The 27,175-nt window shown below is 37.4% G+C and overlaps 1 protein-coding gene across 1 annotated transcript in view; it reads right to left on the bottom strand.

The window, feature by feature from the left end:
- Positions 1 to 27,175, bottom strand: part of SLIT3 (slit homolog 3 (Drosophila)) — a 485,523-nt gene that overhangs the window by 222,841 nt on the left and 235,507 nt on the right. The window contains exon 5 of the mRNA XM_010001942.1: positions 16,139 to 16,210. Coding sequence (XP_010000244.1) covers positions 16,139 to 16,210 — 72 coding nt within the window. The remainder of the gene's footprint in view (positions 1 to 16,138; positions 16,211 to 27,175) is intronic.

Below are 27,175 nucleotides of genomic sequence, written 5' to 3'. Positions count from 1 at the left end.
TTATTTTCTTAACACGGTGGTATTGGGTTAATCAACAACCAAGACATGCTAAAATAGTAACTGAAGGATAATGAATGAACACTATGTATTTCAAGATGCTGCACTAGTCTTACATCACTGTGATACAGGTTTCCAGTGCTGATCTTGCTTAGCACAGCCTCCCAAGCTTTTCTGCGGGATTCCAAAGAGCAGGCCATGATATCTTTAATGCAGCTGTGGGCTCTGATTTTAGGATGAATAAGCAGCACTCCAGATGATGAAAGCTGTGGGGTGGGGGTGCTTCCAGGATTTTGTTTGGTTTGACCCTTTTTCTCTTATAATGATCTGGTAATAGCAACTCGCCTTTGAGACATGAAATTGAAATTATCCTAGTAATTTCCACTGCAAAATTGTATCAGAGATTTTGGTTTTAACACACATATTCCTAAGTGTCAAATTCCCCATGGAATTACTTCTTATGGTTATAGCTCTGATTCTATACTTCATTGCCCCAAATTTGCTTGTTCTCCTGTGTGATTTCAAGTAAACCCTTAAATGTAATACATACTTTCGGTTTCTTCATTACCCTCTTACATTACCAAAATGCTGTCGAAAGGATGAATTCTTGCTGTGCACTTTTATTGATATTTGTACTAAGTTCATAAAAATAGTACTCTGCACTTCTCTGGGCACTCTGTGTGCTTATTTATTTCTGTAGTTACAAAAGTACATTTGCTTACGCATGTAAGTGCACATCTAAGTACTTATGAGTAGGCAAATAACACTCCTGTTACTCTGAGAAGACTAGTAAAAGGTTCAAATAAGCACTAAAATCTGTCATTTTGTTATTGTTACAGAGTGAGGTATCATTGGCAAACACTGTAGAGCATGAATAAGCAACCAGCATTTCCAAATTTCTTCAGCAAAAATGCAGTGACTCTCTGAGAGTGGCTCCAGGACCAGAGGGTGCTGGGTCACTGCCTGCCAGGAGACTAGTGATGTGAAAGCACCTTTGTCACAGAGATCCCAAAACATTAGGAAATCATTTATATGGGGAAGGGGTTAATCTATAAGCCATAGCAGAATGGAAGATATTCCACTGGCGCCTGCCCTGGGCCATACATTGTATATACTTAGCTTAACTGCTGAACTGTCATCAAATAGCCTTCTCCAAACTCACAACATTTTGTTTCACAGATGTGAGGGTTGTCATGTCCTCTCCACTATGTGGTGAGGTTCTTGAAGAGGGGAATATAATTTCTGTGTGGATTCAGAACCCTGTGCAAGAGTCAGACCAGCCTAAAGGTGCCTTCTCATTATCAGCATTGCCACAGCCCACTCATGGACATGAAACATTTGTTGGGCAGTTACATTAATTTGAAGATCCATCCATCTTCCTCTAGTAGTTACCTAGATTCAAGTTAATAATCTCATGACATATTTTTAAAAGAAAATGTCACACAAACTACACCTCTGTGACTTGTGTCCTCCTCTGTCATCCACTCCTTTTCCAAGTCTACACCATTTCTGGAACATTTGCAAAACTCACCCATGCTGTCACCAAATACTGGCACAAAACAAATTAAACTCCTAAACACTTAACAGGGCACCTACAGAACAAGAAGGGTTAAGAAAGAACAACTAGTTTCAAGCAGAAAATAAGAACCTTAAGTCAAAAGGAAACCTAGAAAGATGGTAGGGAAGAAAAGCAAATAAAACACCTAACATATTAAATGGGAACCAAAAGTAACATTGTTGTTGGTCACCTTGGGATCTAGTAACTGCATAAATTTTAAATACTTTGAAAAGTGCTATGGAAATACACAGCAAATTGGATCACAGTTGACAAAAAAAGTAATTTTGTTTTATTGTTTTCAAGCCAGCCAAATTCATGTCATCTGTGAAATGTTTATCACCCACAGTAAGGACAGCAATCCATCCTGCAGATTTATGTTTACAAGCATTTTGGAACAAATGTTCCTGTTTGAACACCCATATGAACCATAAGCATCCAATATGTTTGGATCACTTCAGTCAGTTTTTGTTAGCAGATCTTTAAGTTTCTGAACAATATTTTACAAAATCAGTGTGGCACTACTATGTATCCTGCAAGAACAGGGCACAGAGCTTATGCGGCAACTCATTCGAAGAGTCACTGGGGAGTGTTTCTTTCCACCTACAAAAATCATAGGTCTGTTTCTTTTAATTCATAAGAGCAAATGGCATTCATCTATTTTTGGCATTTATGTGACTGCTGCAGTATTTGAGTACCTCATCCTTTAATATCTGTATTCACCCACCCTGCAGATGCACAGCTCTCAGGAGCATAAGGAGGCTTTACAGCATTTCAGGAACTGACCGCAGCGCTTCCAGTTCCACTAACCCACATCATTTCTAAATTAAAGTGTGCTTCCCTGGCCTCAGGACAGGCAAAGTACCAACCTAAAACATGGAACAGGGAGAGTTTATATCAAAGGTGCTGAACACCATACACTGCAATAGATACTGATCATCTTACTATTGTCACAACGAAAATTTATAAAGATATAGGTAAACCTTGTATAGTAGCACTGATGTTTGACTGAATTGCAGTACTGGAAAGTAAAAATATCTTTAAAAAATGCAAGTTTATCTCTTGGGTAGAATTTAAAAGCAGCCTGAAAGGTGCTGAAGTCTTTCAGCTTTCCTTCTGGATCATTACTCGCTTGCAGAGTGCTGGACAAGGAATAACTTGACCCTAGATCTGAAACTTCACCGTTTAGAAATCCCAGATCAAGGAATAACCATAATCTGCAAGACAACATGCCCTGCAAAAACTGTATGATAGGTCACCCCCAAGGTGCTTTATCTCACAGGAAACTCTAGCAAGGTAACTTAAAAGTCTTTATCCAAAAAGTATTTATCCATAAATGAAGGACTCCTAATGAAGAGAAATGTGGTAGAATTATTCCATTTCAAACTAGTAAAAACCATAACGACATAACTGCATCCCTAATTAAATTTAAAAAAAATAATAGATAGAAGATGGTTTATTATTAGAACTATGGTTAGTATTAATTTTACACCATGTATCTAACAACAACAGGAAATACTGCAGATATAGGTTCATACAGACAATTTCCTAGAAGCTATTGACTTTGATACCTTTCTCCGTAAATTGCTAAGGTTTTTTTTTTTTCCTTTTTTTTTTAGGAAAAGTATTTATTTTTGAAATTAATTACATCAACCTTCAGGTCATCTTAGACTTTGTGGTTTTTTTGTTTTTTTTTAATAGGAATGGTCACGTGTGGAAACCGTTCATTCATATTTACTTACTAGCCCTACAAAATTGAAGCCATTAACAAAGAATCTTTTAAATTCAGTTAATCCATTTGAGTTTGAAATTATCTTGCTAGGTGAAATTTTTTCATTATTACTTTTCACTGACATTAGTCCCTAAATATACTCATAGCAGAGAGAGCTGCTTCCTCTGCCAAGACTGTCATAAGAAAAAGGCAGTCTTGTGCAAGAAATCTTCTAAGATTAGGCAGCAAGTTTGGTTCAAAGGAGCATGCCAGTTACCTTTCCTGCCCTCTTACACAAAATCTCAAACAGTTAATTCATACTGAAATGTGACAACACTTAAATAAAATGGCCAGAGAAAAGCCCTGCCCCAAAGTTTTATTTATTGCACTCAAAGCAACAAATCCTTTGTAAGTAGGTAAAGAAGATACCTGCACAATTTGCTTCACAAGTACATTTCTCCAGTCCTTCTCATTCTCCTGAGAGAGCTGCTTGCCTAACTTTCTGGCAAGAGCTTGCTGCTTGTCCCCCTGGCTGAACATTAACCCTAAATTATGCTTTCCAGCCGATCTGCAAGAAGCAAGAGAGCCATATCTTTGAAAAGCAGAGACTTAAAAATCAAACAAAAACCTCACTACCACCAGCAAAACTCCCACCAAAAAGGTTCAGATAACTGAAAGCCCTCTTATGCAATGAATCATTCCGGGCAAACCACTTGACCTCCTTGCATCTGCCTTCTAAGACTGGTTTTAAAAGCAGGACCTAATCAATAGCTGATGCTGCATATGACCTGAGCTTAAGCATATAAATTAAATATAAAATAAAGCAGGTCCAGGGGTGAAACTCACATATACACCTACTGAGAGGTCACAAAAAGTAGAAGGAAGAAGAAAAAATCAATCTAATTTTTAAACCCAATTTTCACACCAGAAAAATCCATTTCCCACCACAAGTCACGACAAAAAATTTTTAATGTATATGAAAAAGAATAATGTTTCACTGCCCCGAGAAGAAGACTGGATGAGGTGACTTGTATGTTATGCACCTGGAAATGCAGCAAGAACTGCTTATGGGCATCCTGATGTAAACCATTTGCCTTACAAAAACTTGTGCACCATGTCACAATTTCATATAGCCCATTAGCTTGCCTGTTTAAATGATAAATTAATTAAATTCTGGGTTTTGTTTTTGTCACAGACTGACGTCACTAGTGGGCTGCGAGCAGCCCCTTTTCTCCCCTCACATAAGACTAAATAAAATATATTATATAGAGGAAGGTCCGTTCTCCACAGTTGTGGTGGTTTTTAAAAAGCATAATTCTGTATTCCAGCATTAACTATCATGACTGCCTTATAAAAAACTTCTGATTGACAGGATATTAAACCAGAATTATATAGGGGAATTATCTTAATCATTATTGAAAGTCTCATGTTCCTTTAGAAGGACAATTCATAAATCTTCACTTTCCCTAGTAAAATGAGAAAGAAAGAATTCTAAGTGTGAGCATAGCACCTTGGACAAGCTGTGTATGCCTATTATCACAACGTTACTACTACTGTTCAATGATTTGGAAAATTACTCCAAAAAGAACTTTAAAAACCACAAAAGAGTGGATGAGAGGTTACTTCCACATGATGACAGAATTCTCTCATTTGTTTCTTTGACATTTATGGGACTACCAAAGGGTAAACAAAAGCAAAATTAGATCCCACAGGCTTTTCCTAGGTAAAAAAAAGTGGAGGAAAATTATATTGGGTAGAAGAAATGAGTTGTACAAATGAGACCATCATCTGACGGCACTTCCTGATTCTGCCATCTCACATTCACCCTGTCATCTGGTCTCAAAAAAAAAAGGTTTTTATTCTTGCCTACCTCAAAACTATTGTCCTAGAGCCATTCTCAGATTTGCACTTTTTATATTCATCTCATAATGCATTTGAGTAGCCAAGGATTTCCTATGTTCTTCACTTAGAGTAATATCCTTATTTTACAGTGAAAGAAAACGTTGTAGATCCAAACAGAAACACGTTTTAAAATTAAAGAAAAATAAGGATCCTCCACAGGGTTGTCTTAATATCCATGTAGGGTTTATATGATTTGAGCTTCTTTTGAGGAAATTTTCAAATGATACAGCAATTTAGGTGGTTTAAAGGCCTGTATAACATCCCTTGCTGTATAAAGACTGTGAACATATGTTCATATAAAACAAATTTATTATTAAAAGACTGTAAAATACAATTATACCATTGCAGTTTAATTATTTTTTCCTCCAAAAATGTCTTCCTTTCAAGGCATAAAAATTTTGGATTGAACCAAGTTGCAGGTGGCTTTGTTTTCCTACAACCATTTTATCTCATGGAGCCACCCAACTGCAAGATACCAAAGCCACATAACAGCCTGAATCACTGAATGAGAAACTTAATCATTCCCTTCTGTGCTCTGAATGTGGCAAGAAACTACACAGGCTTTGTCATCATCGTAGCTGTTTTAAATGCCTTGTTCTATTCTCAAAGAAAGCTGCAGCTGAGTTGAGGGCTGACAATAGCCAAGCAGCAGCCTTGCTGAGGTGGGGTCAAGAAGGGAGGAAATCTATCGTATTTTGTGGGCAAGAAAGAGCAGTGCAGGGAGTCCAGTCCCCCAGTCAATTACTGACATTAATTTTTTAGCCTAACTCACAGCCTTTTGGAGAAAACAAGAATCCATTTACCTGTTTTGACCAGTGTTTTCATCAATTTTTTTTTTTAAACAACATTAAATTAAAAATAATATTTGTGTTATCCAGAAAAATTATTAATTAAGAATTCAGCAAGCTTTGTTCACATGAAAAGGTACCACAATTCCAGGAACATTGATGCCTATTTACAAAATGAAAGATCAAAACTCAATCCCAGTGAAACTGTAAAACACCTTGAGGTTCCATGGCCCCTTGGTATCTCTGCCTTGAGAGCTTTAAAGTCCACGGGCTCTTCAGAAAGACTTCCATCCCTGCAGATCCCTTTGCTGGGGCAAGAGTTACCTTTTGCAAAGGGCAGGTCCTGCCATGGCAAAGCCTCGCTCCGCCTGCCTCCTGCTTTCCTGCCTTCTCTCTAGCTGAAAGATGTGTTGCACTGCCTGAAGAGCAGAGCTGAAACACCCTGAGGACGGGAGAGGGGGGAGGAAAAGAGAAAAAAACAGCCACCAAAAACCAGGAAAAAAAGACTACTCAAGCTATGGTTTTAACTTTGTCCAGCTGGAAAGGTCAAGAGGAGAAGCCAAACTTTGTGCTGCTCATGGACAGTATTTACAACCCTCATTTATTCATGGAGTCTGTACTTAAATGATATTGCTGTGCTGTTTTGGCTACAGACTGCATACACTGACCCCTCCGTGCCCAGCACAGCACCAGAATAATTCCATACAAAAGGTTTGCATTAAATGTAATGAAGCAAATGACAAAATCAATAAACCTGGAATGGTGTGGCTATCATAAAAATGATGTAAATTCAGAGTTCACAGTGGTTATGAAGCTATTTAGAATTATAATTAAAACCAGTACTTTTTTTTTTTTTTTTTTTTTTTCTATATAATGGTATTTTCCCCTCTTACCAAGTTCAGAGTAGGTCCACAAAAAATATTTAATGGAAAAGATCAAAGAATCCCTGTTAGGAAGCTCACAGTATCAGTGAACATGTACAAAACCAGTGCTTTTGAAATATTGGACAAGGGAGAATTCTCCCTCCTGCTGTCTCTGTCAAAAATGGACTTTTGTATAATCACTTACTACCCTGTCCTAATTTACCAGAGTATATTATTAAAACATTTTTTCCCCCCAGAGCGTTTTGGGAGATTAATTTGGAAAATTCAGTCAACTCCTGTTTTGTTCTTTTTTTTTTTTTTTTTTTTTTTCAGAATAAAAGCTCCTTTTGACAATCACAGATGAATGCTACAGGAAATTTTCAACAAATGTATTCAAAACTAAGACATGGCACAAAGACAGCACAAATTATCCAAAGATAAACTGTAGGCAGAGGTTAGGCTAAAAAAGTACAAAATAAAGAAATTTTATTTTCATACTTTTTCAAGTGATGTCACATCCCATTTTAATCAAGTTTCATATCAAAAGGACAGTAAGAATACCACATAGCCTGTTTTCAAATCATGGTATTTTCTGGAGTTTGTTTCTGTCAAAGAGACTTTTATAAGAGTATGAAAACAGAAAAGGGCCAGGTCTGCTATTCATTACTCTCTGTGCAAAGGCAGTGCTGCAGCATGGATGCTGCATCAAAATTTATCTATGCTTTATTAAGATAAAAGAATAATAAGCCCAGAAAGAACTGAGCAGAGCTCTGCAAAATAAGTAAGTAGATAAGTAATCCCTGGAAATATCAATAGTCACCCTGCCTTTTTGCAGCAGATTTCAGACCCCAGAAGATGGATTCCATTCAAACTGAGCAGGAGATTTTACTTTGTCAAGAGTGTGTGGCCTTATTTAAAAATGTATACCAATATCACATTTAGACAAGTGAATTATCTACTTATATGTCTAGATTTCTGACACTGATTTTTAACTATTTTCCACCTAATCAAACAGAAAATTCACACTAAATCTTTTAAGTGGCCATCAAGTCTTGGGTTTTCACACACAAGTACTGAACTATTTTCAGTCTCTTGTACAAACTGTTCCCATTGCTGTTCTCCTGATGGGACACAGCACATCCATGTCACTCTTCAAAACCCCCACTGATGACCAACTTACAGAACTGCATTACTAATGGGTATAGAAGATGCCCTCTTAGGAAGGAGAGGGCAAAAAATTTATGCTAAATAAAATGGATAGGGAAGATCAGAACAGAATTTGAAGTAGATGAAAAGGATGACTTGGGCCTGTGTGGTACACTCCATCTTTCTTGTCATCAGCATTAGGATTTTATCATAAGAACAAAGAAATGGGCAGCCTTTAAGTGATGCTTGAAATGAATTTCCAGAAAAGGAAAAAACAATTGGTATTTACGCTTGTCTTATATCTACAAGTAATGTTTAAAAATCTATGGTTTGCCCAAAAATTGATACTAGAAACAATATACATTGCAGTGTATATACTGAATACAGAAAATGGGTAAATCAAAGTTACGTATAACCTTATTATGGATGTAGTCAGCTCTGACTGGCATCAGTAAAATGAAACTTTTAAAAATATTAAATGCTATCCAATAAACATCCTCCACTACTAAATATTGCTGGCTTATGCATTTCTGTTTTATAGGTAGAGTGCACTTAAGAGATTTCAGCTTTTATTTATCTGACGTTTCACTGAGGGGAAAGCAACCTTTCCAGTGAGGAAATCTATTTCTCAAGAGTGATGGTTCAACTTTTAATGAGTTGTCGTTGACAGATCCCTTGTGGCTAGTCAAGCCCACAACTGGGGGCATCCATGAAACAAATACTTCCTGAAATGCAATTGGACAGGAGAACAGAGCATACATCCACTCTACTTAATGCAGATGTTTTCATTTAAAGTAAAAAGTAAAATCACCAGTGCATTTTCAATCTGTGAAATCAATCTCAAGCAAGGTACAAGTGGTAGTTTAGCACATTCAACAGATTTAAGATCATTTTGTGCGGGTTAGTCCACCTGGTGTTTTATTTATTAGTGAGGGACATGGGAGAAGGGATTACATAAACCAAAACATGTTTGAAAAGCGCATGTATAGACTAACCACACAAACAATTATGACATATATTTAAATACTTCATTAAATGGTTCTGGAGTTTTCCAGTATTTATCATGTGTGTTGCAGAATTTGCAGGTTATTAGAGTGCATATGTTTCTCCCATTGCTCCCTAATGCATCTGGGACTATCCCAAACTGCTCAGGAATAAAACATGGAAGCAGCATTCCTTTAGCAGCTCTTCTCCAAAAATGCAGGAATATCCTGCAGGTTGGGACCAAATCAATGTGAAGAGTTGACATAACATTACTGCAGAGCATTTGCAGTTATGCTCTATCAAGACTGAACTCAATAGCTAGCAAGATTACTACTGAACCAGCATCTTTTAGCATCAGTGGACAATGCAAAAAACCCATAAAATTTTCTTCTCAAGGTGATTTTGAATAATGGCTGCTCCTTACAATGTTAGAAGAGATAAATGCAAAAGTTTCAGGACTATTACTGACACTTGAAAAACACCATATTTCCTGATGATCATGATAAACTGGTAGAGAGCACAGCTATTCAGAAGGCACAACCTATGTGTACCATATCCTAGAAAAATACAGTATTAACTCCTTATTCATGACACTTTGCTCACCCTCAGCCACCCTGCACAGGGCTCTTCTGCAAGGGAAGGGCTCTAGGACAACCTTCCCTACAGACAGGGAGAGCACCCTTGTCCCCAGGATGCTGCACTTCACTGCACCACCAGAGGTGTGGCTGAGGTACATGTTGCCCACCCTTCTCACTACAGCACAAATACCAAGAAAAAGAATCATGCCTAATTACAATAGGCAGAGGAGGAGCTGTGATTAAAAGGATGCAGTTTCTGAATTTAAGTTGTAACCTCTGTGTTCCTATCAGGTTAACTCTTGGCTATGGCTGCAGCAGCTATGGTATTCCTGATGGAAAATGGACAGTGAGCAGTGAGGCACCTTCAGCTGGGGACTGATGAAAATGCAATTCCTCCCCACTCCTTCCTGCCTGCCAGAAGCCAGGCTGCACAGCATTTGCTTTTTTCCTCCAATTTTTACTATAAGATAGACATGAGAAGTTATTTAGAAAGATCAGGGCGAGTAGATTTTAAAGGTTAGTGACTGAGAACTGAATAAACTATAAGACAGAAGAGCAAAGGGGTAATACATGCCAAACTATACTCAGGGAGTATAACCAGCAGCAGTTCTCCCTGCAAAAGTGCGACACACAGTCGGTCAGTCCCTGCAAAGGTGGGTCATGACTTTCAAGAAGCAACCAAATTCTGTGTCACTTGGTGTGTTAGCTTTTCCACAAGGCCAGCTTGTGAAGAGGTAAAGAAATGAACATTACTATATCACAAAATGTCCACTGCTAGGACCCAGCCTCTCTGCTTGGTTGGGTTACATACTCACCTTAAATGCATTCTGCATTGTGTAGGGACCGTGCATGTGCATTTCAATCCATCATATATTTAAATGAGATAATTGTGAAATATCTGCTTTTTGCATTTATTAGAAGGGGCAGAACAGATGGCAAAAGCACAGACTAATATATTCATAAAATTAGCTTAGGCTGCAGGTGATGTTTCTCCGTAGAAGGTGATAAGTTTGTAACGTTATTCTAATGTTACAATAATGCAGCATTACAATGGAATGTCTAGGAAAGTAAATGCAATGGCCACTGAGATGTCTATTGAATTCATTATGGTCACTACCAAAATGAATACCATTTATAGGAGATAGGAAAGAATATACTCGGAATACATTGAGCGCAGTGTGATTTTACAGATGAGGAGAAAAATTATTTACAAATTTTTAAGGTTGAAGTAATATGGTCTTTTCAGCCCCTAAAGAGTGCAAAAAGCGTGTCTCTAATGAGTGTTTTCAAATAGCTGATTGTTTCAATACCTCTGATCTGTTTTGCCAGTTCTGAAGATGCTAAAAAATACCAGCTGAGATCAAAGCAACCTGAAATCTCTTCCATAATACAAATTTAGCCTTTCTTTAAGTTTTTATGTATTGATATTTAAAAAATACTGTGCCTTTTAAGCACATTATCAAATACAGACACATGTTGTTCGGTCTATAGAAAGCTACATAAGCAAATACACAAGCCAACATGTGATAAGCAATTCTCCTCAAGCCCTTTGAATTCTTTTATTTGAGGCCAACCATTGACTTCAGTAGACTTATTCCAGATTTTACACCAAAAGAGTGGAAAACAAGGCTATTTCTCCTTTTGTTTCATTTTACTGCAAACTGCAGCACTGAATGCTGTGCACAAATGTCAAGAAACTAAGGCCAAGAATTTCAGAGGGCTCTGGATTATGGCTGTCCCTGAGAACCCAGACTAAAGAGTTTTCTAGTGCAACATTTCATTAAGATATACTGTGTATATTTGTACAGCAAATAACTCACAATCACTTACTGGCTGTTAGTGAAATGGCTACACACAAATCAATCAGTATTTCCATGGGTTTATTCATTATTTTAGTTTGACGGGTATGTTTAATTATTTCTATTCTATGGCTGAATGGTAAATATTACAAATATGCTCTGCAGTGCTGCTTGTGATGGATAAAAAAAAAGTGACATAGGAGCATTTTTATGTTTTGTGTAGGTTAATGCAAAATACCTCTCAACATAAAAAGCAAGTTCAGCTTTTTCCAAAACCTGAATGTGCAATCTTGGTGTTTAATTTTTGTAAAAGAGACATGGATCGATGCTAATAGTAGATGCAGGGAGAAAAAATAAGAGTATATCTTCCAGGAAAAGCCATTTAACAAATAAGAAACTGAAAGTAACAGTCACAAAAACATTTTACAGTATTTGCAGAGCTCTGTTTTTTTAACCCCTAGGAAAGAAAATGACTACTGACTTAGAAAAGTGGTAACTGTTACATATGTGCTGATGTATTTCTGCATTAAAAAAAATCAAAATGCTTAATTTCTTCCTCCAAAGGAACCTTTAGGGATATAAAGAAGGATATTACCCACAATTTCCTAAGTGGCCCCAGGATGCAAGGAAAGCTGCTTGCAAGTCTAGTAATATGAGCTATTATCTTACATGCAACTGAGGAATATTTAGACAGAAATGCTCTGAGCCTGTTTAGTATGACAGATGAACCTGTTAGCTTGTGTTTTTTTGAATCCCAGTGCTACAAAAATCTATCTTGTAGTCAAATCCAGCAGAAGGAAAAACACTGAAGCTGGATATGCACTGAGTTCCAGGGAATCAAGAACAAGAAATGGCAGCAACTCCTCAGAAAATGCACTAACTGGGTAACTTCATGTGGCTCTGGCTCTTTGTGGTGTTCAGACAGGAGGTCTACACCACCAGGCTAGCTCCCCCTCTGCTCTGCTGCTCTGGCATTCTCCCCATGCATCCACACTGTGTATGTATTAATAGTTTCCTTTTAGTGAATCCTTTAGTTTCTTTGGGAGATGTTGATGTGAAAGAGAGGACCAGGCATAGCAGAGCTTGAGCCCTGTCGACAGTATGGACACAGGCCAGTTCTGCCACTCTGCCCTTCCACCAGCACTTGCTCCTTGATGTGGGTCATGGAGGCTGCACTGACATAGACTCTGACACCAAAGCTGTCTCTGTATATACTCAAGATGTGTGTTTGCACTCTCACTGCCTAAAGGAGTAGCTTTTCCTTTGGGCAGAAAGGTGCAAGATAGGAATGGCTGACAAAGGGAATAAGACTCAGTGAAACACACAATCACAGTCTTGCCACTTTAGCCTCAGACAGCATTCTGCTTGATGTTAGGTCTCAGGCTATTGACTTTCCTTACTGCAATGCCACAAAACAAAGGAATAAACTTCTGTCAAGAGATGACAAAAGGACACAGGGCAGCAACTTGCCAGGAGGAGTAATTATTTGAAATCCGTCCTCTGCATTTCTTGCGGGGTAATGATCCCTGCAACACAAGCAACCCTGATATCATCATGCCTCCAAGAATCACATTCCTGCAGTGCTTTGTGATGCCCACACAGCTTGACTGGCTACGTTCAGCTTCACAGTCTTAAAAGTGAGCACAGAGGGAGGAAGAGCTGGGAGCACACTGCTAATAACTGCAGGCAACACCCTCAAAGAATGGCTACTGCTGTTACAGGATCTTTATTCGACTCAACTTCTGTGGATTCCTGTTCTGGGTATCTGGCTTTCCCCAGAAAGGTGGGCTGGGCAGGCTAATTCAACAGAAACTGCAGGAAGACCTCACTAGAGAAACACTCATCTGAATGTCACGATGTGATACAAACAGGGTAAACGTGCAGAAATCCAAGAAGTGGCTCTATATATTTTTATGATGGAAGACCATGGCTGACAGTGATGAGTTAGCCCAAAGCTCAACAAGACCCAAATCCATATTCTTTCATTCTTGAAATAAACGTGCTTACTTGGGGTGTTTCTGCATGAAACATTTCCTGTTCTCTAAGTAATAAGTAACAGAAATTGAATACAGGTGCACACTGCAACCTGGCCCTCTCTTGTCCTTTTTTGTTCAACTCATTTAGGATCACGGAGTAGCATTTATTCTAACAAATATTCAAAGTGTCAGTTTATGCAAAATTCCCATCTAAGTTCACTATTGGTAATGGATATTATGTGCTCATGAAACTTTCTAAAAGCAGTATAATTATTTTCTACATTTTAATTAGAAATAGATTTATTAATTTACATTTTGTGTGCAGATTCTTCCTTTTATTTTATAGTCAAAGAGCAGGAAACACTTCATATGAAAATTCACAACAAATTTCCCCAACTGGGAGTTTTAAAACCTCAACTTGCCAGCCTCTGCTTTGCTTTTGTCTCATGCAAACACATTGGCCTCCCTGACATATAAAAGCTCTTCTTTAGCACAGCCCTTCTATAAGCCCATTTTCCTGGGCTCATGCTGTGCTAAGAGGTGACAATAGACAAATCTTCTACCATTTAAAAAGAAAGGTATGGTGAAAAATATCCTGGAACACTGCTTTCCATAACACCTTTTTTTTCTCTCCTATAATCTTAACATTTATTTTTTTAAATGACCAAATTCCTATTGGTACCAAGCCAATCTGCTCCAACCAGCCACTTGGTGCTGCTTACTGCTACAGCTGTGCTGAGAGAGGGCAGTTCTCCCAGGGTTTCCAAATGACACATACTCCAATTTATCTTGAGCCCTTAGGCTGCATATTTCAGAGTCTGTATCCAAAAGGAATACATGCTCGGGCTTAGTCTATTGCATCAACTTCTCTGCATTTTTTCCTGAGGGAAGCTTTCCAAGCTGCTGTTCAAGACAGCATTAATCTGCAGAGTTGCATGTGTTGTAGCACTTGATGTGTTCCTATTATATCTACAAAGTTAGTATTTTTGCCATGACATTTGGACACTTTATGTAGAAACTGGAAGAATTTGAGGCCATGTGAAATATCAAGCCATGAAAACAGAGAATGTTCCATGCCAGACTTCCCATATATGAATACTAAAGATAAACTGGAAAGGTTTGGGGAGTGTGGGAGAATATGTATTTTTATTTCTTATGTCTGAAGGTCTCCAAGATCCTTCAAAACCATGCTTTATAAGGTGGTAGAAATCTGAGATAGTACCAGAAATCTGCAAAGTGATAACCACAGACATGGCCAACCCTGCTGCTATCACATTAGCTCATATGTGTCAGAGTCACCAGGTGATGAGCAGGGCAGGTGCTCACACTGCTGACTGGCACTGGAAGGCAGACTCACTCTCTTCCTCTAGGAGCTTGAACACTCGCCCACGTTGGCATGGTCATTTCTGTGACTCAGAAGGGAGCAATGTGGCTGCCAAATCTAGACTGGGAAAGGGGATTGGCACACTTAAGCTCACTGCTTAAAGCTCCAAGAGCTTGAACTATTAACTTGGTTTAACTTGAATCACACTCGTATTGCTGCAGAAATGCTAATGCATTTCCAGCAGCAAGTTGGCTCAAGATTTTGTCACATTTTTTAAACAACTCATAAGCCACTTGTATGTGTCTGGAAGTAACAGTCACCTGATCTAAGGAACTATCCTAGATATGCAGTTCATCCATTCCTTGTTAAGAAAAAATACCTATCAATCTGAATGAAAAGTCTCCTCCTCTGCTCTTGTTCTAAACAATCAGTACTTGTGGCTCATATCAGCAAACCTATTAAATAGACTACTAAGTTTTTTTGAGATGGAGGTTGGACTAGATGACTTGCAGAGGAGACTGCCAACCAGAATTATTTTATGATTCTGTGATAACATTAGTATTCCTGAAAGACAGAAATAGTGGCTACAGAGAAGCACTTCTGATACCATGTCTTTTAAAGCAAAATAATCCATACTGCCTAACGTGACAGTCACAGTTTTTTGTTAAAACTTTGGATGCCAACATTTACAGAGCTCCTCTAAGCAGTCCATTCATCCATCCCTTGATATCAGCTCAGGTAAAAGATGAGACCCTGCTTCCTTCTGCACTGAGATTAGGTGTATAAATCAAAGAACACTCATGATTTTTCTGACAACTTACCAGAGGTGAAACCAATTCTGAATGTGAACTTTGTAATTTAAATGAAGTTAGAAAACTAACAGGGAATTACAGCTGGAAAAGTTAGATTTTCTGAAATGAAACATCATCTATTCCTCTAGATTACACAATATAAGTTTTGTAGTAACTCTACAAGAAAGCCATGCTTATGTTTAAAATTCACAAAGTTCTTCCCACTATAAACTTTCCTGTGAGCAGAAATGACATTCTTTTATTTTTTTCTGTTATTTCTGCTCAACCACCATGCCTGACCACTGTGTGCCATATTTTGCCTTATTTCCTTTCCACCCCAGTGATGGGAGAGAAAATTTAATCTAACTGAATATCTAAATTTCATCCCAAACTCTTATCAGTTCTTTTCCTATACACATCTTGCTTCAAGGTTTGGATTGTGATTTCACTGGATGTTGCAGAACAATACTAAAGGGAGAGGTAAAGCCTTCAAGTATGGTTTTTATCCTTTTCTCCAAACTTCCCCAGATGTGTTGCACAGCCTACATGTGGACCAGAGTAGCACGTGAGACCCCTGACAATAACTTGCTGCACACAGCAGGGTCCACAGTTCCCTTTTGTGTTGCACAGAGCTAACCACACAGTACTCAAACAAATTGTGACAGCCAGATGTAACAGAGGGAGACTGTTTTTCACCACAAACATTAATGAAGTTGTCACTTACAAGTTCTTCACATCAATGATTCCTCGAAAGGCCTTTCTAGGGATTCCTTTTATCTGGTTTTCACTCAGGTCTCTGCATAAAAGAAGACAAAAAAATACATTGTATTAAAAAAGAACAGTTTTCTAACATCTACATGAGATAATGGAATATAAACATTCTTGGAAAAGTAGGTATTTCTGGATTGTTAAACTACACAATGTTTTCAATTTTCTGTACCTCCCTTAGAGGTTTGTGGCATGAGCTGAAATGACTCTCCAATGAAAACCACCAGCATTCATGATACAAATGACAGAACTTGCAAAAAACATCACTCAAACTTGGTCACGAGGCTGGCACAATGCCATGATGTGCTGTCAAGAGTACCTGCAGCCAAATCTCACACACTGAAATAGCAAACCTGTAATGTAACTTAATTTTTCTCAACTGTTTGTTTGCTGACTGCAAAAATACTTGGCTACTCTTCCTCAAGTGACAGTCCCTTATTTGACACAAATATTCAGGAAAAATATTAAAATCATTCTCTTATGAGTTTTGTAAATTTACAATGAAAAGATCTTAATTAAAAAACCCAAAACACTGCCTTGTGTATTAATGGGAAAGAGAATTTTTGATCTTGGTTAAATAAAACTCACCCAAACCCAAAAACGCAAACCAGCAATTCAAAAGGTCTTTCTAGTACTTAGAATATTAAGAAATATTTCAATTTAAATAATTACATTTGCATTGTGAATACAGGTATAACATCCAGCAACGAAGGTTACCGTTTTATTTTACACATCCTGCATTCTGATCTTTTTTCCTTTGATACACTACATACATTTCCACTGGAATTGTCCAAATTTGCACTCCTCTGTCAGGAGAACATCATGAATGGGAAGGAAAAGAACACAAAATCAGTAAGCTGGGATGTTTTCAGGCTAAAGTAAAGCAGCACTTAGAATGTGTTATTTCCTGATGCCCTGTCAGAGTGGAAAAGACGGAGAAATTTCATTCCAGTTCAAGATACAAAGTTGGGGGAGGAAAGAAGTGTAGGGAGATGAAAGGAAGGCAGAAGAGTGGGAAAGAAAAATGGGAGAAATAAGCAAATGGAGGAAAAGGAAGGCACAGGAATGGCTGGAGAAAAAGACAAAGGAAGGTGATCCCATGGCACAGGATACTACACAGTGCACCATTTGGTGCTACTGTGTCCCTAAGTTATACAAACCCAAGACTTTGCCCCATTTTCGGCAAGAAACGCCGGCTTGCTAATGATTATGCAGACAGAATGGCAATCATCTCTACTCACCACCAAATATATTCTGTAAGTAAATTTTGTGTTGCAGCAAGCTTCCTTTCTAGTCTCCATCAAATTGGCTTTATCAAATGAGAGGCCAGAAGCCAGAGCCTTTCACAAAAGCCCACAGTGACACTGTGGGTCAAGCGTGTCACACAGGGCTTTCTTCTGCTTTCCATCAGGCAGATAGAAAGAAGAAAAAGGGGACTATGTCCTTGTCATGAGACTAATTCAATTTATACCAGTCATGCAGTCTACACCAAATTCTCAAAGCAGCCACAATTGTCCATTCAGACTATCACAAACAAAAATGTGCTGCTGGATACAAGTCTCTTTTTCAAGACACATTAAAATTCTTTATGACCTTCACAATTTGTTTAACACTGATCCACACCCTGACCCTTCCTTCACCTCCCCTTTCTTTTGCCAGCAACAAAATATTAGTTCTTTAAAGGCAGACCTTCAACCCAGACAAATGATCAGGCAACCCAAACAGAGACGAGTAGAAAGTGAAGTGTATTTCAGACCTAGAGAAAGGAAGTCTTATACTGACAAGTGATTGCATGACAGGGAGTTGCTCTGGTGTGACAGTGAGGCATTGGCAGGGCTGCAGTCAATGATAAAAGCAGGAAAAAATGGGTCAGAAAGGCAAAGATTAGTAAGATCTGAAAGCAACAGAGGTGCAAAATAGAAAATAGAAGAAGTAGAATTGTGTGATCAAATAAAACCAGTGTAAACCCACCAACATCTCAAGTTGCATTTATTTGGCATTTTACTGTGCACAGTAATTTGCTCTGAGGCAGCAGAAGGATGTAACAAGCAAACAGTCTAAATAGTTTATCTAAAAGTTCCAGCTTTTATTCTCTCCTTCTAATAACAGACATAATGGGAAGCTCTCAATGACAGTATGTTAAATAACTATTAGTTATTGCCAAAAACACAACCCTAAAAGCAGACAGGCAAGAAAGAATTGTGGTATTCAAGAAAAAATAAACAACAAAACTGAAGAAAAAATAAATTATGATTACTAATACATTTTGTATTTCTTAGGGGTTTCAATCCATCTATTTCTGTAATGGAAGATGAATCCAACACCTGAGTACCTGATGGACCCTAAGTAGGAAATATGAAAAATGCCAGCTTTAGAGAAACATATGCATCCAAAAATCCTCACCCTAATAGAAAATATTAGGGAGTTGACCAAAAGTGTTTGACCTAAGGACAAACTAAAGTGTTCCAGTAAGTCAGCAGCACCCTCCTCCTTCACAAAGGTTCCTCTGTACAAAAAACAGCAAGCCCAACAACAATGGAAATGTGTTAATTTGCATTCTGATAAAACAGGTATCTTGAGCTAAATGAATGTTTTCTGATTGTTCTTCCCGCTATTTTGGTATATACAGGCACGATGCATCCAGTTCAACCTTCCATGACACAGAGGTTCTACAACCAGCCACTGCTTAAACAAAGTCTAGCGTTTTTGAGAGTCCACCTGCCTCCTTCTCAAAGGTGTCCTGTCTGATGGACACATGCTGGAAAGAGCCTCGGCAGCACATCAGAGAGGAACCCACCAAGTTCAAACACAGCAGGGAACGATACCAGATACATTCAACCAACGACTTCTGCAGCCTTATGTGGTGAATGTCCCTAAAGGAAAGAGCGCTCTTGTTTCAGAGATGGGCAAAGAGAGCCACGGAGGTTGTAAAGAACTTTGATTTCAAGTTTGCAGAGATCAGAGATGCAGGAGCTAACAACACCCAGCAGCTGTGCCTTACATGTTCTGGCAGTGCAGGAGACCACACGTTAGTCTAACCCAGAGACAAACGAGAGTTAGTTTAAGCCAATAGATTTTTTCTTAGGTTTTATTTTAATTGAACTGAAATGCTTTGGACACAGATTAACTCCTGCAAGTACAAAATTGTTTTCCTGATCTTCAAACATGAATTGCAAGAGCCTTACTGATAAAAGAAATGAAAAAGGAAAAAAAACACAGTCAAAACTGCTGACATTTCCTAATTGCCTCTGCAGTTTTTGCCATAATACTCATTTTAGCTTCCTCCTTTAATGCTGGTTATTGCATCCTAAGTGCAATTTCAACTATCTAACATAGCAATAAAATACATTAAGACTTTTTTTTTTTTTTTTTTTCCCTTTGACAAAATAAAAATCATTTTTTGGACACAGACCCTATGAACATTAATAAAATCAAGTGCAATTTCAACTATCTAACATAGCAATAAAATACATTAAGACTTTTTTTTTTTTTATTTGCCATTGACAGAATATAAATCAGTTTATTGGAACACAGACCCTATGAACATTAATAAAATCAGAGTCTTCACTTGAACTTTAGTTCAAAATCAAAAAGACCTACTTTAATACAGCTTGCAATTTACAGAGGTACTTAAATAAGATGTATTATATGAAAATCAAAACTGATAAGCATTATGCTTAGGTTGTCTCTCTTTTGAAAAACAAAATAAAACAAACCCTGAAAAAATCCCTTTGTGCATGTGCCAGTTAATTTCCAAAACTTTTTTGGCATGTAGATTCTAATATTTAAAAAGGCTACTTTTAAACAATGAGCTGCCTGAAAAGCAGCTTAAGAAGTATTTATTGTGGTTGAACACTACTGCCATTATTCCTCCTGCTCAAAATGCTGAAAGATCAACATCCAGTGTTACCCCATAAAAAACTACACTTTCCTTTAATATCAAAAAAGTTCAATGCAAAGACAACAAACCAGTCATGAAGAGCAAATGGTTCCCAGCCAAACACGTATCTTCCCCAGTATGTTATTGTATTGTGATCCCATAATCAAACTGTAAACTCTTGAGTTAAACATTAACACACAGAACCACTGTTCAGCTAAAGTGAAGGAAAAGTCCAGAATAAGTAACATGATTCGTTCAAGTCCCTTCTAGCCTATCCACCAGTCAGTTGTTTTTTTGGATTAAGAAAGAAGAGCTCACACACAACTCCTAAATCAGCTGATACAAAACTATAAGACAACACTGGTTGATTCAACTGTGTATGGCTTGTCACTGCAAAATAATTGTTTTCCAGCCCTTTCTGCTGAAATCATACTGGAAAGCTTATGTTGTTTAGTTTTATGTTGTAAAGCAAACAATGAAAAGGTATGAATGCTGATTTTAAGAAAGGGTATCACCTGCCACCAGTGCCAAGAAACAAATACTTCAACTGCTAGTTTCACTCCAGCTACAGAATGTGCAGCTCAGAAAAATGAGAATTAGTTAATTTATGTTGGTAGCTGTCTACATTATTTTATCAAAAAAGATTTATGAGTTTAAAATATTTCAGTCTTATGCATTTACAGATATAAGCTAAAAAAAAAGTTATTGAGGTTTTGTACACTGTTGAAGTTTAGTGACTAGTCTTCAACACAGCATTTCTTTACTAAAAACTAGGCTGAACTACCCTGCAAAAGGTCACATACTTAACCCAAACTAGTCACTGCAATTTGTCTCATTAGAATTAGTTTTAATTTATACAGTATGCTACACATAAACTCTATCCTACAATGTTTTACTGATTTAAAGAACATAATTAAGGAGTTAAAGAGTAACAGATGGGAAAAAATTAGTATAATCCAAAGAGAATAGGTATCTCTAAGTAACACTTAATAAAAGATAAGAGAGTCAGAGAAGTGAGGAATGACACAAGTCAGCTTTTTCATAAAGCAAGAGGTAGGGGAAAGAATTTCTACAGACAGTGAAGGGAGAGGGTAAATAGACTAATGCTCACAAAGGGAAAAGCTGGCAAGACAAAATGGGGTCGTGTGTAAGAGATAGAAAGACAAAGGAAATTCATTGGGTAAAAAAGTTTACTCAACTATAATTGTAACAATTCCAGCACAGAATATTAATATGAATGGTGTATTGTTATTTTAACTAAAGGCTTGACACTCCCAAGGTAGCTTTGTTGTCTCCCAGGTTTCTGTTAGAATCCACAACTCATACCATACATACCACAAACCCTGCCTCACCTCAAGCATGTGCAAAGGCTGCTGAGCCTTAGAAGTGTGTTAAGACAACTGAGCCAAAATTCTGACCACCATGGTGGAGCTTTGCAAGGAATGAATCTGGATAACTTCCACGGCATGTGTATCTGGATGTGTGAGTGCCAGTACATACAAGATGAAGGATGCAGACATTGAAGTCAGATCAAAACAGCCTCTGTAAATATATTTAACCACATTTTTAAAAATGACTTTCTATCAGATTAAGCTGGCCTTCCACTACAGCAAAGAACAGAAGAAGAATTTTTCCTGCTCTACCAAAATTGTGTGGCAGTTTTTTAATGTTTAAAATTAATATTTAACATTTAAAACAGCCAAATACTATTCATATCTAGAAACTATTGTCCTAGTATTTCTAAAGCCATTCAATATTAGAGGCTTTGTCATTCTATATATGGATTGTTGAGGACAATTTGGTTACTTGGAGCCTTGCAAATATGTAAGATAAATTCAACATATTTATCATCTTCCAGGAGGGAAAAACATTAACCAAATCAGCTCACTACAATAGTAATATGAACAAGATGCAGCAAGACCCTGCCATCAGCACCTCTGCACTCAGTATGCACTCAGTGCAATGGCTTCTCCTATTCTGTATATTCAGGGTAAAATATGGTATTTACTATAAACTAGCAGTTACAGCTCTGTGTCTAAAAGGAAAAATGGCTAAGTGCTCTTGCCCACGGGCTACAGGGCAAGAACTTAAGAACAATAGCACTGTACAACCTTTACTCTGTGAAAACTTTGCACAACTGCTAATTTCCTAAAAGGAAAAAAAAAACACTCTTCCTGCTACTACTGCAATAAAAATACAGAAAGCATCTGATTTCTGCAAAACAAGAGCAGGTCCCAAGCTGTTTTGTACCCTGAACAATGCAAGGTGACGTGTTTGCACGAAATATAATTCAGCTGGCTCTCAACTCATGCCATTGAGAAACTCGCTTTGTTTTGTTTGTTTTAAGGGAGAGAATTTAGCTCAAAATTCCAATTAAACCAATCCTTACTGCTTTCACATTGTCATGCACTACTGCACAAGTTCTACTGCTAAGCTTCCAGAAGACAAACACTGGTTTCTTCATTGATCTGGTTTTACTGTGAGGTGATAGATGTTAACTCTGTTTTTTTGCACTGCAGTATTTACTCAAAGCTTCATGTGGTCTAATGACCTGCTTCTGAAGAACAAGATGCTGAACAGAGGCTGAATCAAAAGATTGGGGAAGGGTGTTTGCAAAGCAATCAAGAAGAAAAAGATCTTAGTAGCACATCATTATTTTAGCATGATCTTCCACCTTCTCCAAGGCCAAATTAAAAACCACCTGTTAATAAAGACCCTTCAAGCCAACCAACCTCCAGAGACTGACAGATTCATGACTTCTGTCCTGACCCAAATACTGTGATCATTTAGTACATGGTCAAGTATTTCTAAATGTTTAAAAGAACAAAGGATACCTATTTGTGTGTGTTTCATAAGAAGTTTCAAACAAATTCTTAGTCACTCCAAAAAAAACAAGCAAAAAATCACACAGTTCCTGTATAATAGACACAGTGCTACAACATTTGGCTGTCAAGGCACTCAACATAATACCAGAAAAAAAATTCTACCCGAATATTTCTTCCAAGATTAGTAAATATTTTTATATAATTTTAAATGAACCATAAAAATAATCTATGTGTCAATACTCAATTAAAGGCAACATTTGTCTTTATGACTTTTACAATCCTTTTTCCTTCCTCCTGCCATTTCCAAAATGCTGTGCAAATACTGATCAGACAGCGTTTAGGAGACTCTTATTTTAAAACCAACCATCTTGAGACAGAGTTTTCATTTTAGAAAGCAGCATCTGCTCTGTTTTTTGGAAAACGCTCATAAAAATTAAAACTTTCTTCAGTATCTTTTTATTTTCGATATGTCCAGGAGCAGGAGTTGGAAGGTAACTAACAGTGGACTCAGAGTAAACACTTGAAGAGAAACCCTCTCTAGAAATACAATAAACCTTTTGGCTAATAAATTACAAAAAAGCTTCTTTATTAGCAGTATTTAATGTAGATCTTCAGTGCTTTTCAAAATGGTGACAATATAATTAACTCTTCCTTTTTATAGAAACAATGAGACACAGTAAGAGACAGCATGTGACTAGAGCAAGGTACTCTATAGCAGGGTATCAGAAAAGACCAAAAACCCTCTTCAAAATAATCCATTTTAGGTATTCAATTTTATGCAATTTATGCACCAAGTTTTACTGCATGTGGTGAGATTGGCCTGCCAGCAGAACAACAACATGCACAGTTCTGATGAAGTATGTGAGAGATACTTAGAAAAATCTCTTCTCCTCTGGAATTAGCCAGAACTACACATTTGCAGCTGGGACACTGACAAAACAAAGGGATCCCAATGGGATTTTCCTATGCAAAACCAAATTCTCCCACTGCATTTCTATTACAGTGTTCTCTGCCAATCAGATTCAAAATAATCCATTTTAGGTATTCAATTTTATGCAATTTATGCACCAAGTTTTACTGCATGTGGTGAGATTGGCCTGCCAGCAGAACAACAACATGCACAGTTCTGATGAAGTATGTGAGAGATACTTAGAAAAATCTCTTCTCCTCTGGAATTAGCCAGAACTACACATTTGCAGCTGGGACACTGACAAAACAAAGGGATCCCAATGGGATTTTCCTATGCAAAACCAAATTCTCCCACTGCATTTCTATTACAGTGTTCTCTGACCAAGTCAGATTACAACACAGAGGCACCAACATGATTTCGCAGGAACAACATACACCTCCAGCAGGTAGGAACAGAGCATTGATATCAGTGGTAAGAAATGAATCTCCCAGGGACTCTCCATTTAATGCAATGTGAAAGCAAAAAGCTCTCTTGCTGCTTATTAATGTAAACACCTACTAAAGGGGATATTGAGGCTCATTTACTTAAATCTGATTAAAAACCAAAAGAAAACAATAAAAAAGTTTTATATTATGAACCTCTTATCTGTTTTATGCTTCTGTCTATTGAGGTGTGTTGTAAAGGAAAGTTACGCATTCGCAAATTCTAAAAATGATATTGTGATATTACCTTCCAGAGAGCAAAAATGAAGACCTATTTAAGACCTGACTGATCACTTAGCAAAAAGATATTTGCACTTTATTGGTTATGTCTTTTAAAAAATATGGCCAGTTTTGTTTTTAGGAGATAAAAATAAGAAATCTTAAAGTCTGAAAAATAAGATAATAAATAGCACTGTTGCTAGAATGATCTTATTGACCTAATTCTGCCTTTGTTAATGATGAATTTTTTTTATAATATATTATTTTCTTATGCATTACTGATATATTCAGAAAAATACCTTCCAGATCAATTGTATTCTGCTACACCTAACCATCACTCAGTAGAATGAAAACAATGGTCATAATGATATTTATTTAATTCAGGCTCTGATCCTGTAATTTAGCCGTGAAAACAGACTATTTTCTTAGATGTAAGTAGCAATACTGTGTGTAAAGATTTAGGCTTTATTTTTTCCAAAGTTCTTCTGAAAGAGTCCAGTTATTTAATTTATTTACATGATCATCATAGGCATTTCTGTGGCTATATAAAAGTCATAAAAATGATACAGAATCCATGGATAGTAAAACCAACTACAGTGACATCCCAATTACTCTAGTGAGGCAGCAATGAATTTCAAAATATTTGAATGCACTGCAGTGAGAAAAACAACATTCTGGATACAGCTAAGCCCTGGTTATCGAGAGGCTATTATTCTGTTTTAAAAAGTGCACCAGTGCAAAAGTGGGACACTCTTGCTTTAGGTGTAATGGAAGTTTTTAAAATAAATTATATTTTTGGACCAGTAATATCTATTGCAGTGATATTCAGCAGTCTGTACTACATTAATGGGTGCTGAAACTGCAGATAAAGGACAAAAGAGTTTTATGCATCCTGTCCCTTCTTTCTTTCATTGTATTGTAGCTTCTATTTTTCTTCCACAACTTACCTTTTATGTATCTTTCCTTCTGTGAATTGTTTAGTGCCTGAAAGCCTCTGTGAAACACTGTGGATATCGTTCAGACTGGGTTGTTGCCTTAATTAATTTTTCTAGGTGGATATGACATCTAGATTTATTAGACCAAGATGCAATTCCACAAAGTGGTTGACTCTACTGGGGATATTCATGCAAGATGTAACTCTTTAAGTAATAGGAGTTTCTCCTTTGTATGGTAAGCTCCATCAACCCACAAAGCTATTCAATTGTTGCAGGGCAGGTCCACCCTCACCATTACAGCAGAATGATACCTACAAAGCTCATTCTATTACTTTATCCACACATGTAAGAGAAGATTCACTGATGCATAACCAAATAATTTTTTTTTTTTTAATGACTATCCAGGTAGGCAAAGCACCTTCAAACATCCCACTCCATTTAATAGTACCATGCTTTTGAAAAAGGTATCTAAGTAGATGGTGTGTTAAATATAGAAAATAAAAATAAATATGCTAGTAAAACAAACATGCTAACGCAACATAGAGCTAATCCTAAGTCACCTTTAAATGCACACAAAATTGTAAGTTCCTCCAAAAAAAGAAGTTAAACTTGTAATCATGTCACTATTTAGTGTTTCATTATTTTGATGTCTTGGTAGATTGCCTACCAAAGAGCTAAAACTTTGTTGAAGACTAAGCCAAAAATCAAGATAATTCACAAGAATTAACAGTCTCCCTAAGATTTCATTGCTGCTTTCAAACAAGCCTGGCCTGAATAAGTTACAAGCTGGTTTAATTTTCCCTGATGCCAACCAAACACTGCACTACCAAAACCTCCATAGTCTCCTTCAAAAGCAAATTTGGCTTTTATCCCCAAACACTCAAAATACTCATAGGGAGATGTGGGCATGTGTGAATTGTTCCCAGTAACTCTCAAAGATTCTTGTGGTGCATTTTCAGCTTTATTCCTGACAAAGACAAGGAAGCAAGGACACTACTTTGATAGATCAGCAAATGCCTTGCTTCAGTGAGCTGCACGAGGATTGATTTGCATAAAGCCACTTCCAAAAATGAACTCTGCTTTCCTCTGACTCACTGTCAAGCATGTTGCTGAATTTCAGATTGACAATGTCAGCTCAGAAAATTAAATTAAATATTAAAAAGCTGGTAGCTGACCAGGAAGAGGAAAAGAAGGCCTCCTGCACAACGGACTCCAAGAGAAAAGCAGCAAGAGGTCTACACAAACTGCTGTTTCATTTTTTAAGCACTCTCAAATCAAAGATTATCAGATTTCAGAGTGATCTGATTTCATCACTACTGGGAAGGATGATGATTTTCTCTAAAGTCCACTACAGCTATGTGAGTCTGCAGAAGAAACTATGCCTGAAAGTAACACTCAGCTTTGAATTATCAAAAAGTTCAAGTGTCTTCAATTTATTATACCTCAGTTCAACCACTTAACAAGCTGTTGGAGAAACAATTATCTAAGGGGTGTCACGTGTATGTAACACTAAGTACAATATTTTTCACATGAAAGCTTGTGATGGTAAGGATGCTTTGCTTTACTCTCAAAATGCAGCCTGGCACTTAGAAAACTACATTCAAATACAAAGGTAGAGAGAACTCAAATCACAGACAAGGGAAACCTCTGTATTTGCAATTTCAGATGCTGTACAACATTCAAATTGTTATTAAAAGACAACTCACGCAAGTGATACAGGTGTGTGTCCCCCTGCTCCCTGG

Source organism: Chaetura pelagica, unplaced genomic scaffold (genome assembly GCF_000747805.2).
Source record: "Chaetura pelagica isolate M959 unplaced genomic scaffold, ChaPel_1.0 scaffold356, whole genome shotgun sequence".
Lineage (NCBI taxonomy): Eukaryota > Metazoa > Chordata > Aves > Apodiformes > Apodidae > Chaetura > Chaetura pelagica.
The sequence above is the reverse complement of the archived record's forward strand: the minus strand, read 5'-3'. Positions and strand labels throughout refer to the sequence as shown.